This window comes from Triticum dicoccoides, chromosome 3A (genome assembly GCF_002162155.2).
Source record: "Triticum dicoccoides isolate Atlit2015 ecotype Zavitan chromosome 3A, WEW_v2.0, whole genome shotgun sequence".
Classification (NCBI taxonomy): Eukaryota; Viridiplantae; Streptophyta; class Magnoliopsida; order Poales; family Poaceae; genus Triticum; species Triticum dicoccoides.
Window position 1 is genome coordinate 603173990 of NC_041384.1, and position 13860 is coordinate 603187849.

General features: G+C 43.6%; 1 protein-coding gene across 1 annotated transcript; it reads left to right on the plus strand.

Moving 5' to 3' along the window:
- Nucleotides 1–495: 495 nt before the first annotated feature.
- LOC119269512 (UDP-glucuronic acid decarboxylase 1-like) lies at nt 496–3727 on the plus strand. Its single transcript, XM_037551364.1, has 7 exons — nt 496–1100; nt 1488–1635; nt 1726–1805; nt 2283–2366; nt 2456–2530; nt 3024–3116; nt 3196–3727. The coding sequence occupies exons 1-7, from the start codon at nt 543–545 to the stop codon at nt 3382–3384; spliced, it is 1227 nt and encodes a 408-aa protein (XP_037407261.1). The 5' UTR covers nt 496–542; the 3' UTR covers nt 3385–3727.
- The last annotated feature ends 10133 nt before the right edge of the window (nt 3728–13860 follow it).

A 13860-nucleotide genomic window follows, 5' to 3' on the forward strand; every position in this document is an offset into this window, starting at 1 on the left:
CAAACACTACTACGTACACATCAACTTTCTTTATTGCCTCCCCGAACTCTTTTTATAATCATATATCACTGGGCACTATATATATAGACGCCAAGGACTCTCATTTTTATTATTGAATGGAAACTTGATGCACATAAACAGACTACACGTTATTTGATTTAGCTTAACATTGATTGATAAGCTTAGCACATGCATCCGATTTTTTGCTTTTAACATGTACACTCACATCTTTTAGCATTGATGCTAAACAATTTCTCTCATCTTTAGTGTCTGCTCAACATCTAGACCACACGGATGCTTTTATATGTTTGTGGAGTAACCCGTGGTTTTGTCGTCGAGTGTATCACACACAACCTTTCATAAAGTTTCAGGGGTGCAAAACAAAGTTATTCCCAGTTTTCAACAGAAAAATGGAAATATTGGAGGACCAATTCGCAACAAATGGAGAGCCCCTCCTCGCACACTTGAGCTCGTTTTCTTGGCCTCCCCCCACCAGCAACCCACCGCACCAAACGCCGCCTCCTCCCCGCCGCTCTCCCGCCATGAAGCAGCTCCACAAGTCCCCCACCCACGCCCCGTCGCCGGCGCACGCGCCGGCGTCCAAGATCTCCAAGCCCGCGCGCCCCGGACCGCGCACCTGGGTCGGCTACCTCCTCCGCGAGCAGCGACTCCTCTTCGTCCTCCTCGGCGCGCTCATCGCCACCTCCTTCTTCCTCCTCCGCCCCTACCTCTTCTCCCTGTCGGCCTCCAACCCCACCGAGCGCAGCCCCATCTTCTCCTTCGTCGGCCACTTGTCCGACCCCCGCGGCGTCCCCACGGGCTTCCGCCCGCCGCCTCGCCGCGTCGTCGTCACCGGCGGGGCGGGTTTCGTGGGCAGCCACCTCGTCGACAGGCTGCTGGAGCAGGGGGACAGCGTGATCGTGGTGGACAACTTCTTCACCGGGAGGAAGGAGAACGTCGCGCACCACCTGCGGAACCCCAGGTTCGAGCTGCTCCGCCACGACGTCGTCGAGCCCATCCTTCTCGAGGTCGACCGGATCTACCACCTCGCGTGCCCCGCATCGCCCGTGCACTACAAGTACAACCCCATCAAGACGATCATATCCTTCTCGACGCCTGGATCTATACATACTGTTTGATTTGCTTACATTGAAAGCGACTCGATTTCGATCTTCTTTTTGTGCGGTTGGTGGGAGGTATGCTTGATGCAGATCGGGCACAATAGTGATGGTTGTGGCCCGGATCAAGCGCACGCGGTGGTTGTTTGGCTGTTTTGCTTGGATTTAGGAGCGCTCTGTTTCATTAATTTACCACTTTTTGCATAGAAAACCTACATTTGCAATAGGGCGATCTCGAACAGATAATTGTCTATTATGATGCAACTATCTGTTTTCTCAGATTTGACTGCCTTAGACGATCAGTTGTGAGAGTTCTCTTATTGTGCTTCAGTGATATACAGTATAATTTGTCCCCTTAACAATTAGCACAAGACAAATGTCATGGGAACCTTGAATATGTTGGGTCTGGCAAAGCGAATCGGTGCAAGGTTCTTGTTGACTAGCACAAGTGAAGTTTATGGTGACCCACTTGAGCATCCGCAGAAGGAGACTTATTGGGGGCATGTTAATCCTATAGGTACTGCATTATTAGTTTATACCACTTCATTGTGCTCACTGCTCAGCGCCTAATATTACTTCCAGAGGATTAAACCCTTGCCTTTTTCAGGTGTTAGGAGTTGTTATGACGAGGGCAAAAGAACAGCAGAGACTTTGACTATGGACTACCATCGTGGTGGTGGTGTTGCGGTAATTATCTAGTTATATCTACTCCGTCTCTTTGACCGGGTTTATGTTATAATTAGGAAAATACTAATCCCTCGATCCAAAATAAGTGTTGCAGTTTTGAACCAGGGTTAGTTCAAAACTGCGACACTTATAATGGATCACAGGTAGTATTTTGTACGCTCTTAGACCTGTAAGATTTTCCTTTGCATTCACTTAGCTGGCAAAGTGTGAACTAGTGAAAGCATTATCCAATCATCTTTAGTTACCATAATTGATGTGTCCCATTTCAGTTATTTAGAAGTGAAAATATCTAGGTCTGTGCAACTCATTCATTAAATTTTGTTCGAATCCTATAATTATTCATGAGACAATAAATAATTAAAATGCCGTTTACATTAACATGCTCTATGTTTTAGTGTCTTGGCACAATGCATGTGACCACACTGTCTTAATTGTAGCTAAATCTCTACAAACTTTTGCTAACTGGCATAAATGCAGGTACGAATTGCTCGTATTTTCAATACATATGGCCCTCGTATGTGCCTGGATGATGGCCGCGTGGTTAGCAATTTTGTTGCACAGGTCTGTTAGCCACATATCATGTATTACTAGTTTTTAGCTGCACCATTCGCTGAAGCCCTGACCTATATGTCTCATGGGTATCCTTGCAGGCACTGCGCAAACATCCAATGACAGTATATGGTGATGGAAAACAAACTCGAAGTTTTCAGTATGTTTCTGATCTGGTAAGCACTGTGCAATATTCTTGTTGTGCATTGATTGTCTCATGTGTTCATATATACTCTTAGTTGCAATTCTTTTTCTCTGTTGTTCCATGTTATAATTTCTCAGAGTAACATTTTCTTTTGTAGTTTAGCTGTATACTCGATGAACTTGGATGAAACAAAATGTTTTGTCCGTAGAAACTTCTTGTGCTTTTTGTTTGACCAATAGTATTCAGTCCCACACCTTCACAGAAACACTTTCAAATAACTAACATAAACTGAGGCCAAGGAAATTAGCTGTTGATAGGTTTGTTCGCAGGTAAAAAAATAGCTTCAGTATTTTTGTCTGTTGCATCTACTTTTCCCCTTTGCATACAAATATCAAATGTTTTTTCATCATATCACCTGCTTGCTTATCTTTATTAGATGAATGCAGATCAATGGCTACACAGACCTTTTGATTTCTCTTATCAAGTCTTAAGTTTGTCATGATATTTCCATCCATGTCTTTTAGGTTGCTGGATTGATGGCTCTGATGGAGAGTGAACATATTGGCCCTTTCAATCTGGGAAACCCAGGAGAGTTCACCATGTTGGAACTTGCAGAGGTCTGTACAAGAGTGTTTTTAGATACTTTTTTTTAATCTAAAATGGTTCGTAGTAAATGAATATCCTGCCTTTTTCCAGGTTGTGAAGGAAACAATTGACCCAATGTCGACAATTGAATTCAAGCCCAACACAGCCGATGATCCCCATATGAGAAAGCCCGATATTACCAAGGCCAAGCAACTGCTAGGTTGGGAGCCAAAGGTATCTCTGAAGGAAGGCCTTCCCTTGATGGTGACAGATTTCCGCAAAAGGATCTTGGATGAGTAATCAAGGCAACAGTGAGATGAATCTATTTGGTTCTGAATGCTGCGAATATAGGCAAACGTGCTTCACCAACTGGATCCGTTCAGTACAATTCTGTGTTTGTATAACGACCTTGTAGAATCATTTAAATTTGTTTTCGTCTTGGTGAGACTGGACAGAAGTAACCAATGGTTTTTTGTCCACATGTGGAACTATAGAAGTGCAGTGAAAGATAGGTGAAGAGATTGTATTTCAGGAGCTATTGGGTTCAGTTTTGGACTTCCAGTTAACTCCTAACTGTAAAATGAATACTTGATATGAGTGAAATGTAATGGGATGAGATTGCATATATATCCTGTTCAGTTAAGTCTTGTTCCTTCGGTGTGTGTTGAACTGTCAATCTACAAGTTTCACATGTCGAAAACTCTGAAGCTTCTTGCGGAGAAGTTGATTTGCAGAATGGTATGTGAGACTTCACAGCCTTCACTTGAGGCGCACACTGAAACTGAGATTCCTGCTGAAGCTGTCATTTCCCCTTGTTTCAGGTACATCTGCTGCTCTAATAACAGCGAAACCGGTGGCGCTGTCATACCTCCCCGTCCCTCCGACCACCGCGACATGGGACTCCTCCTGACCGTTGTGATGGATTCCGAAGAACCTGATGCTGTCTTCCGCGCCATCGCCGGTGAACAGGGCCTTCACTGCAACTATATGGTTGCTGTTATCATCCAAGCTGGTGACAAGAACGCCCTGCAGCTTCCCAGCCAAGGGCAGCCCAAACTCTCTCTTTCCATGGAACTGCTCGTCGACGACGGTCACCGTGCCGGGGCGGAGCGCCCCAGGCCGCGTCAAGGTGCGTAGCCAGCTGCCGGGGTGGCCGATCGGGCCTTGGCTGGTGAAGGCCGGGTGTTTCGAGGAAGGGGTGCCGCCGGCGTTTGGTGGTGCAGCTCCATTGGTGTAGAGCGTTATGGTCTGGCCGGAGCCGTGGGGAGGGGGCGGGGGGCTGTGGCCTGCCGGACGGCGGCTGGACGCCGTGTTTACAGTGCTTAGTAGGAGCGTGAGAGCAATGCAGGCTCCGGTGAGGATGTGGGCACGATCTTGTGGTTGCATCTTGCTCAGTCGTGAGGTTACGGGCGTTTCCTGTGTGATTTGCTTATGTAGCGCAGTGTGGACACCTCAAAAGGAAAGACTCAATTCATCACAACAAGATAGAGAGGGAAGAACACCATATGATCCAACTATATTAACAAAGCTCGTGGTACATCAAGATCATGCTGAATCAAGAACACGGGAGAGAGACAGAGATCAAACACATAGCTACTGGTACATACCCTCAGCCCCGAGGATGAACAACTCCCTCCTCGTCATGGAGACCACGGGATGATGGAGATGTCCTCCGGTGATGATTTCCCCCTCCGATAGGGTGCTGGAAAAGGCCTCCATATGGGATCTCTTCAGAACAAAAGCTTGCAGTCGTGGAGTCGAAGTTCTAGGTTTATTTCTGGGGGTTTCTCTATTTATAAAAAATTCAGCGTTGGAATCACACGAAAATGAGTTACGAGGGCCCCACAAGGCAACAACACATGGCCAACCCCCAGGGCGCGCCGGGTTGCCTTGTCATCGCCTTGCGGGTCTTCTGGTCCTCCCACAAAGCTTCAGGGGTCTCTTATTGAAAGAACATGTGGTGCCCCTGAAAGGATCGAGAAGAGGTGTCTAGAGGGGGGTGATTAGACACTAAGTACCAAATTTGCAGTTTTTAATTTCTTTAAGTTGAAGTGGAGTTTTGGCACAAGTTTAACAGACACAATACATATCAAGCAAGCATGCAAAGAGTAAATGAGTAGCGGAAAGTAAAGCATGCAACTTGCAAGAGTGTAAAGGGAAGGGTTTGGAGAATTCAAACGCAATTGGAGACACGGATGTTTTTGTCGTGGTTCCGATAGGTGGTGCTATCGTACATTCACGTTGATGGAGACTTCAACCCACGAAGGGTAACGGTTGCGCGAGTCCACGGAGGGCTCCACCCACGAAGGGTCCACGAAGAAGCAACCTTGTCTATCCCATCATGGCCATCGCCCACGAAGGACTTGCCTCACTAGCGGTAGATCTTCACGAAGTAGGCGATCTCCTTGCCCTTACAAACTCCTTGGTTCAACTCCACAATCTTGTCGGAGGCTCCCAAGTGACACCTAGCCAATATAGGAGACACCACTCTCCAAGAAATAACAAATGGTGTGTTGATGATGAACTCCTTGCTCTTGTGCTTCAAATGATAGTCTCCCAACATTCAACTCTCTCTCATAGGATATGGATTTGGTGGAAAGAAGATTTGAGTGGAAAGCAACTTGGGGAAGGCTAGAGATCAAGATTCATATGGTGGGAATGGAATATCTTGGCCTCAACACATGAGTAGGTGGTTCTCTCTTAGAAAATGTGTATTGGAAGTGTAGGTATATTCTAATGGCTCTCTCCATGAATGAAGAGTGGGTGGAGGGATATATATAGCCTCCACACAAAATCTAACCGTTACACACAACTTGCCAATCTTGGTGGGACCGAATTGATAAACTCGGTCGGACCGATTCAGCAAATCTAGTGACCGTTAGGGTTTTCGGTGGGACCGACTGGATCAACTCAGTAGGACCGATGTGCTAGGGTTAGGGTAAATCCAAAAACTTGGTTTGACCGATTACTCAAACTCGGTGGGACCGATTTGGGTAATAAGTGAAACAGAGAGTTGGCCAAGCAAACTCGGTGGGGCCGATTGCATATCTCGGTGGGACCAAAAATATTGCAATAGGTGACAGAAAGTTTGCAAGCCTATCTTGATGAGACCGAGATCCCATCGGTGAGACCGAACTGATTAGGGTTTCTGTTAGTGGCTATGTCAACTAAACTCGGTGGCTCCGGATAGAAAGAATCGGTGGGGCCGAGTTGGATATTTGGTGTGGGACATATTTGCAAGTGAGAAGGTGGTTGAGGGCTTTGGAGCATATCACTAAGCACTTTGAGCAAGCAAGCCATTAAGCAACACCTCATCCCTTCTTAATAGTATTGGCTTTCCTATAGACTCAATGTGATCTTGGATCACTAAAATAGTAAATGTAGAGTCTTGAGCTTGGAGCTTGAGCCAATCCTTTGTCCTTAGCATTTTGAAGGGGTTCCACATCCTCTAGTCCATGCCACTTCATTGTTGAACTTATCTGAAACATACTAGGTAAAAGTGTTAGTCCAACAAGAGATATGTTGTCATTAATTACCAAAACCACCTAGGGAGCATTTGTGCTTTCAATCTCCCCCTTTCTGGTAATTGATGGCAACATACATCAATGCTTTAGATAAGGATATAGAGAATAGCAAGTAAAGCTTTGGAAAGACATGTAACAAGCATAGGCTCCCCCTACATGTATGCAATCATGTGAATATGGAATATAGAAGCATGTGAGAGCATAACCATGACAGAGTAGCAAAGTGTTACATGTATCTTGGCTATATGCATCAAAGAAAATGATGAAAATATGAGAAATGTACCTTCATGCCCATGAGTCCTTGCAAACAGTATGTACATCAGCAAGAATTTCTCATACACATGACTATGATGCATATACTTACCTTGTGGTCTTGAGTTGGCTAGGATGGAATGAGCCTGCGTAAACAAGGTTAGATAACACAAATGCACCCACTAGCTAGAGCAAACAAAAGAAACCACAAGAGTACCAAGACTGGGATGACATGTAGAGTGAGTACAGAGTACCACGATAGATATTGACATGTCCCCAAAGAGAAAGATATGCAATGAATTTAATTAATTTTTTCCCTTGGAAGTCTTGCTCCCCCTGAATCTAGTATGGCATACTGGGAGAAGATAGGAAACAGAAACATAGAGCTCAAAGAAACAAATGAACAGAGTTAATGCAAATGAGCACATATGAACATGTCTTTCCCCCAAGAAGACATGTCGCATCTTTCCTCTTGAACATCAATCATCTGGGATCCTTGGAGATTACTCTTTTCTAGAGTATTCCCTCCCCCCTAGAGATATGATTAAGCTTTGATGTGATCTCTCTCTCCCCCTTTGACATCTATTTCCAAGAAGAGTCTTCTGGAATTTGTTGTGAATGGGTTCGGTCCTTGAATCACAGTACAAAGCATTAAGGTAAATGTGATGCTTGCAGAGGACAAGATTCATTGAGTGGAGCTGGATCAAGAATAAAACAGGAATAAATGGAAAAATGTTTTTCCTGTAGTGAAATCGGTGTCACCGAGTTGTATGCTTCGGTTGCTCCGAAAAGCTTCGGCTAGACCGGAGACATGAAACCGGTGGAACCGAGTTCATCACAGAGAAGAACACTTGTCACCTCAGCTCACTGGACAAATAAGATCTCACAAAGATTTGCAATGAATTGGATGCAGAAAATGCAGAACAAAAAGCAAAGAAAAGAAACTAAAAGATATAGATGAAGTTTTTTGTGAAAGGGGAAACAAATATGCATGAGACAAATGCAAGAACACAGAAAAGAACACAAGAGAACTTCATCTAGAGTTGGGCGGTGACAGAGTCACCTATGTTAGAGTACATTGACTTAGGAGTCAAGTGAGATCACTTGATCATAGGTCGTACTCATCGTTTAAGCTCAAAATGGGGTTACCATTTTTCGTTTAAGTATCTTGATGTATTCACATATTGTCAAGTTGCTTTGACTCATGACTTGGAGTAAAGCTACTCTAAGATGGAATAACATACCTTGGGTGGCGGTGTTGATCTTGATCATGTAGTTGAACTTGTGTGGGTTGCTCAAGGTTGATGTAGCCCATCAAGAGTTGGGAGCACCCTTTGGATTTTGAGTTCATCTACCTACATGGGTTAGTTTTCACAAGGAAGAGCACTTGTGTATCCAACATGACAATCATGAAACTCAACATAGAATTTATCAAAGGATATGTTTGAAAGGTTTCTTGCTTCCTTGTCATCAACCACCATTGTGTAGAGACTTGGTGATGTAGATATTGCTCAAGATGTGAGTGAGTTGCAATCTCATAGAATTAGATTCATCCAAGTACCTACAAGGGTTAGATAACATGCAAGATGCAAATTTTCAAGACATAAGATTACCATCATAGGAGAAATATCAAGTGATTAGTCATAAGCTCAAGTCTTGCATGTATCCAATGGAGTTCATACTCCAAGTTTGAAGCATCAATGATGTTCAATTCACCTCTTAACCTGCAAAACACTTTCTCATCAAGTGGTTTAGTGAATATATCCGCTAATTGCTTATCAGTGCGAACATGCTTAAGGTTTATGTCACCCTTAGCAACGTGATCTCGAATGTAATGATGACGAACTTCAATATGCTTAGTTCGAGAGTGTTGCACGGGATTGTGAGCAATCTTGATAGCACTTTCATTGTCACAAAGTAATGGAACATGTTTCACATATATCCCATAATCTTTAAGAGTTTGGGTCATCTAGAGTAATTGAGCACAACATGAACCATCGGCAATGTATTCCGCTTCGGCGGTGGATAAGAATACCGAGTTTTGTTTCTTGGAAGACCAAGACACAAGAGATCTACCAAGGAATTGACAAGTACCCGAAGTGGACTTTCTATCAACCTTGTCACCGGCATAGTCCGAGTCAGAGTAGCCAACAAGATCAAAGGAAGCCCCCTTTGGATACCAAATGCCAAAATTTGATGTATGTATTAAGTATCTCACTATCCTCTTCACGGCCTTAAGATGACATTCCTTAGGAGCAGCTTGATATCGTGCACACATGCACACACTTAGCATGATACCGGGACGTGAAGCACATAGATATAATAATGAACCAATCATAGAGCGATAAACTTTTTGATCAACCGGTTCACCATCTTTGGTCAAATCAAGATGTCCACTAGTAGGCATGGGTGTAGTCATACCTTTGCATCCTTGCATATTAAACTTCTTGAATAAGTCCTTGGTGTACTTCGTTTGAGAGACAAAGGTGCCTTCCTTAGTTTGCTTGATTTGCAAACCAAGAAAGAATTTTAGTTTACTCATCCTAGACATCTCAAACTTCTCCGACATTAGCTTCCCAAACTTTTCACTAATATGAGGGTTAGTTGATCCAAATATAATATCATCGACATAAATTTGGCATACAAATAGTTCTCCATTAACCCTTTTAGTAAAAAGAGTAGAATCAATCTTTCCAATTTCAAAGCCTTTTTCAATAAGGAACTTGGTCAAGCATTTATACCATGCTCTAGGAGCTTGTTTAAGACCATAAAGGGCTTTGTGAAGTTTGTAGACATGATTAGGTTTCTTAGGATTGACAAAGCCGGGAGGTTGCTTAACATAAACTTCCTCCTCAATTTCACCATTTAGAAAAGCACTTTTAATGTCCATTTGGTACAAAGTGATATCATGGTGATTAGCATAAGCAAGTAAGATGCGAATGGACTCAAGTCTAGCAACGGGAGCATATGTCTCACCATAGTCCATACCTTCGACTTGTGTGTAGCCTTGGGCAACGAGACATGCTTTGTTGCGAACCACTTGTCCATCTTCATCTTGCTTGTTGCGAAACACCCATTTGGTACCGATGATGTTGTGGTTGTTGTCGGGCTTCTCGACCAATGTCCACACTTGATTTCTCTCAAAGTTGTGTAGCTCTTCATGCATAGCATTTATCCAGTCCGGATCCTCCAATGCTTCTTCAACCTTCATAGGTTCAATTCTAGAGATGAATGAGTAATGTTCACAAAAGTTAGCCAAACAAGTTTTAGAGCGAGTGATTCTCCCGGTTTGGATATCATTGTAGATTTGCTCCATAGGATGATCTTTAGCAATTCTTGCTCGAACTCATGGAAGCTTTTGCTTGGGTCTTGGTTGAACATCTTCTTCATCTTGTTCTTCTTCTTGGCCTTCTTCATTGTTAGCGTTGTCGTTCTCTTGTCGTGGTGGAGAAGGAGGTTGTTGACGTTCGTCTTGGTGCACTTCCTCGTTTTCTTCATCTTGGTGTGTCCCACTCATGGATGCTTCTGTATCAACTCTGGTTCACCTTGTCGTGAGGTATAAGCTTCCACTTGGACGGACGAGGTACTCTCCTTTATCTCCATTGGACAAATTTTGCCAATAGACAAGTCTTGGATTGCTTCTGAGGGATCTTTGTCTCCTACATAAATTGGCAATTGCTCTACTTGCGAGCCGTTAGATTCATCTAACTTCACATCTACCGTTTCTTCAACCTTTCGGGTGAAATTGTTGTAGACGCAGTATGTGTGAGAGTTTGAGCCATAACCAAGTAGGAAACCTTCATGAGACTTAGAAGCAAATTTAGAACGACAATGCTTATCAAGAATGTGGCACTTTGAGCCGAATACTCGAAAGTATCCAACTTGGGGTTTGTTACCGGTGAGGAGCTCGTATGCCGTCTTGTCGAGTAGCTTGTGAAGATACAAGCGATTTGTTGCATGACAAGATGTCTTAAGCGCTTCCGCCCAAAAGTGTTTTGGCATCTTGTACTCATCAAGCATCGTTCTTGCCATCTCGATAAGAGTCGGTTCTTCCTCTCAACGACTCCATTTTATTGAGGTGTGTACGTAGCCGAGAACTCATGTGTAATCCCTTCTTCGTCAAGAAAGGTGTCCACATTTGCGTTCTTGAACTCCGTTCCGTTGTCGCTCCGAACCTTCTTGATCTTCACGTCAAATTGATTTTGGGCCTTCCTAGCAAAGTTTTTGAAGATCTTTTGGACCTGCGATTTGTCATCAAGAAAGAACACCCACGTAAATCTTGAAAAATCATCAACTATGACTAGACCAAATGAGTTACCACCGAGACTCTTGTAGGCATTTGGACCAAAGAGATCCATGTGAAGTAGCTCGAGTGGTCTTCTTGTGGTCATGATGTTCTTAGCACGATGACTTCCTCCAACTTGTTTCCCTGCATGACAAGCACTACAAAGTCTATCCTTGTCAAATATGACATCGTTAACGCCAAGGATATGATTTCCTTTAATGAGTTTGTCAAGGTTTTGCATGCCCACATGGCCTAGCCTTCTATGCCACAACCAGCCTTTAGAAGATTTAGCAATTAAGCAAGTTCTAGGTTGAGCCTTTTTAGTGAAATCAACAATGTAAAGATCTCCTCTACGTATACCGGTAAAGATCATTTTATGATTATCTCTCCGAAACACTTGGTAGTCTACTTCAGTAAATAGGACATTGAAACCGAAATCAGCAAGTCTAGATACTGAAAGTCTACTTCAGTAAGTTGTAGCTAAGAGATTCAACGAGCATGGCATTTTGTATGGAGCTATCATGTGAGATGGCCACCTTACCAAGGCCAACCACCTTACCCTTTGAGTTATCACCAAAGGTGACATATCTTCGAGGGCCGTCGTTTTCAGCAAGCTCACGGAACATATCTTTATCTCCGGTCATATGATCAGTACATCCACTATCAAGAACCCATTCCTTTCCTCCAGCCATGTAGCCGCGAAGATTTGCCATAAGACCAAAGTGTCTCATCGCATCATCGAGATCATAGTCACTATCATCATCATCCTCATCAGAGTATCCATGTTCAACATCATCTTGTGATCGATCAATTCCTAGAGAGGGTAATTCATTAGATAAATGATCATTTCTATAGTTATCTTTATGAATTCTAATAGCTCTCAAAATGATATTGCTAATGATTCCAACATCTCCTTTGGCACTCGTAAGATTAGTAAGCTCAAATAAGCAGTCACCAAATTTGGGATCATTGGAATTCATCTTAATCAAGGCAATGGATTTATGGAGAATTTCATCTAGATCTTTCAAGGAATAATTTGGAAAGAGTTCCTCCAGAAATTTCCATATGGTGTAGGCACACTTAAGAGTAGGCAAACATCCAATCAAGTTTCTAGGCAAGCCTCTAGTGATAAGATTAACAGTTCTAAGATTGCGAATCATGTCAATAGACTCATCAAGGGTAGGATGCAAAGGATCAACATGAGGTGCACAAGGGCTAGCAATATACTTGTTCAAGTGATATTCATTGAAGATCTCAAGCATTACATTTTTCCACTCATGAAAATATTCTTCATCAAGAATAGGCACTCTAAGTCTAAGACTCCCCAAAGTAGACACATCCATCTTCCTCCAAAGGTGTTTAAACCAAGGCAATGGAGACCAATGCTCTGATACCAATTGAAAGGATCGAGAAGAGGTGTCTAGAGGGGGGGGGGGTGATTAGACACTAAGTACCAAATTTGCAGTTTTTAATTTCTTTAAGTTGAAGTGGAGTTTTGGCACAAGTTTAACAGACACAATACATATCAAGCAAGCATGCAAAGAGTAAATGAGCAGCGGAAAGTAAAGCATGCAACTTGCAAGAATGTAAAGGGAAGGGTTTGGAGAATTCAAACACAATTGGAGACACGGATGTTTTTGTCGTGGTTCCGATAGGTGGTGCTATCGTACATCCATGTTGATGGAGACTTCAACCCACGAAGGGTAATGGTTGCGCGAGTCCACGGAGGGCTCCACCCACGAAGGGTCCACGAAGAAGCAACCTTGTCTATCCCATCATGGCCATCGCCCACGAAGGACTTGCCTCACTAGCGGTAGATCTTCACGAAGTAGGCGATCTCCTTGCCCTTACAAACTCCTTGGTTCAACTCCACAATCTTGTCGGAGGCTCCCAAGTGACACCTAGCCAATCTAGGAGACACCACTCTCCAAGAAGTAACAAATGGTGTGTTGATGATGAACTCCTTGCTCTTGTGCTTCAAATGATAGTCTCCGCAACACTCAACTCTCTCTCACAGGATATGGATTTGGTGGAAAGAAGATTTGAGTAGAAAGCAACTTGGGGAAGGCTAGAGATCAAGATTCATATGGTGGGAATGGAATATCTTGGCCTCAACACATGAGTAGGTGGTTCTCTCTCAGAAAATGTGTATTGGAAGTGTAGGTATGTTCTGATGGCTCTCTCCACGAATGAAGAGTGGGTGGAGGGGTATGTATAGCCTCCACACAAAATCTAACCGTTACACACAACTTGCCAATCTCGGTGGGACCGAATTGATAAACTCGGTCGGACCGATTCAGCAAATCTAGTGACCGTTAGGGTTTTCGGTGGGACCGACTGGATCAACTCGGTAGGACCGATGTGCTAGGGTTAGGGTAAATCCAAAAACTCGGTTTGACCGATTACTCAAACTCGGTGGGACTGATTTGGGTAATAAGTGAAATAGAGAGTTGGCCAAGCAAACTCGGTGGGACCAAAAATATTGCAATAGGTGACAGAGAGTTTGCAAGCCCATCTCGGTGAGACCGAACTGATTAGGGTTTCTGGCAGTGGCTATGTCAACTGAACTCGGTGGCTCCGGATAGAAAGAATCGGTGGCGCCGAGTTGGATATTTGTTGTGGGACATATTTGCAAGTGAGAAAGTGGTTGAGGCTTTGGAGCATATCACTAAGCACTTTGAGCAAGCAAGCCATTAAGCAACACCTCATCCCTTC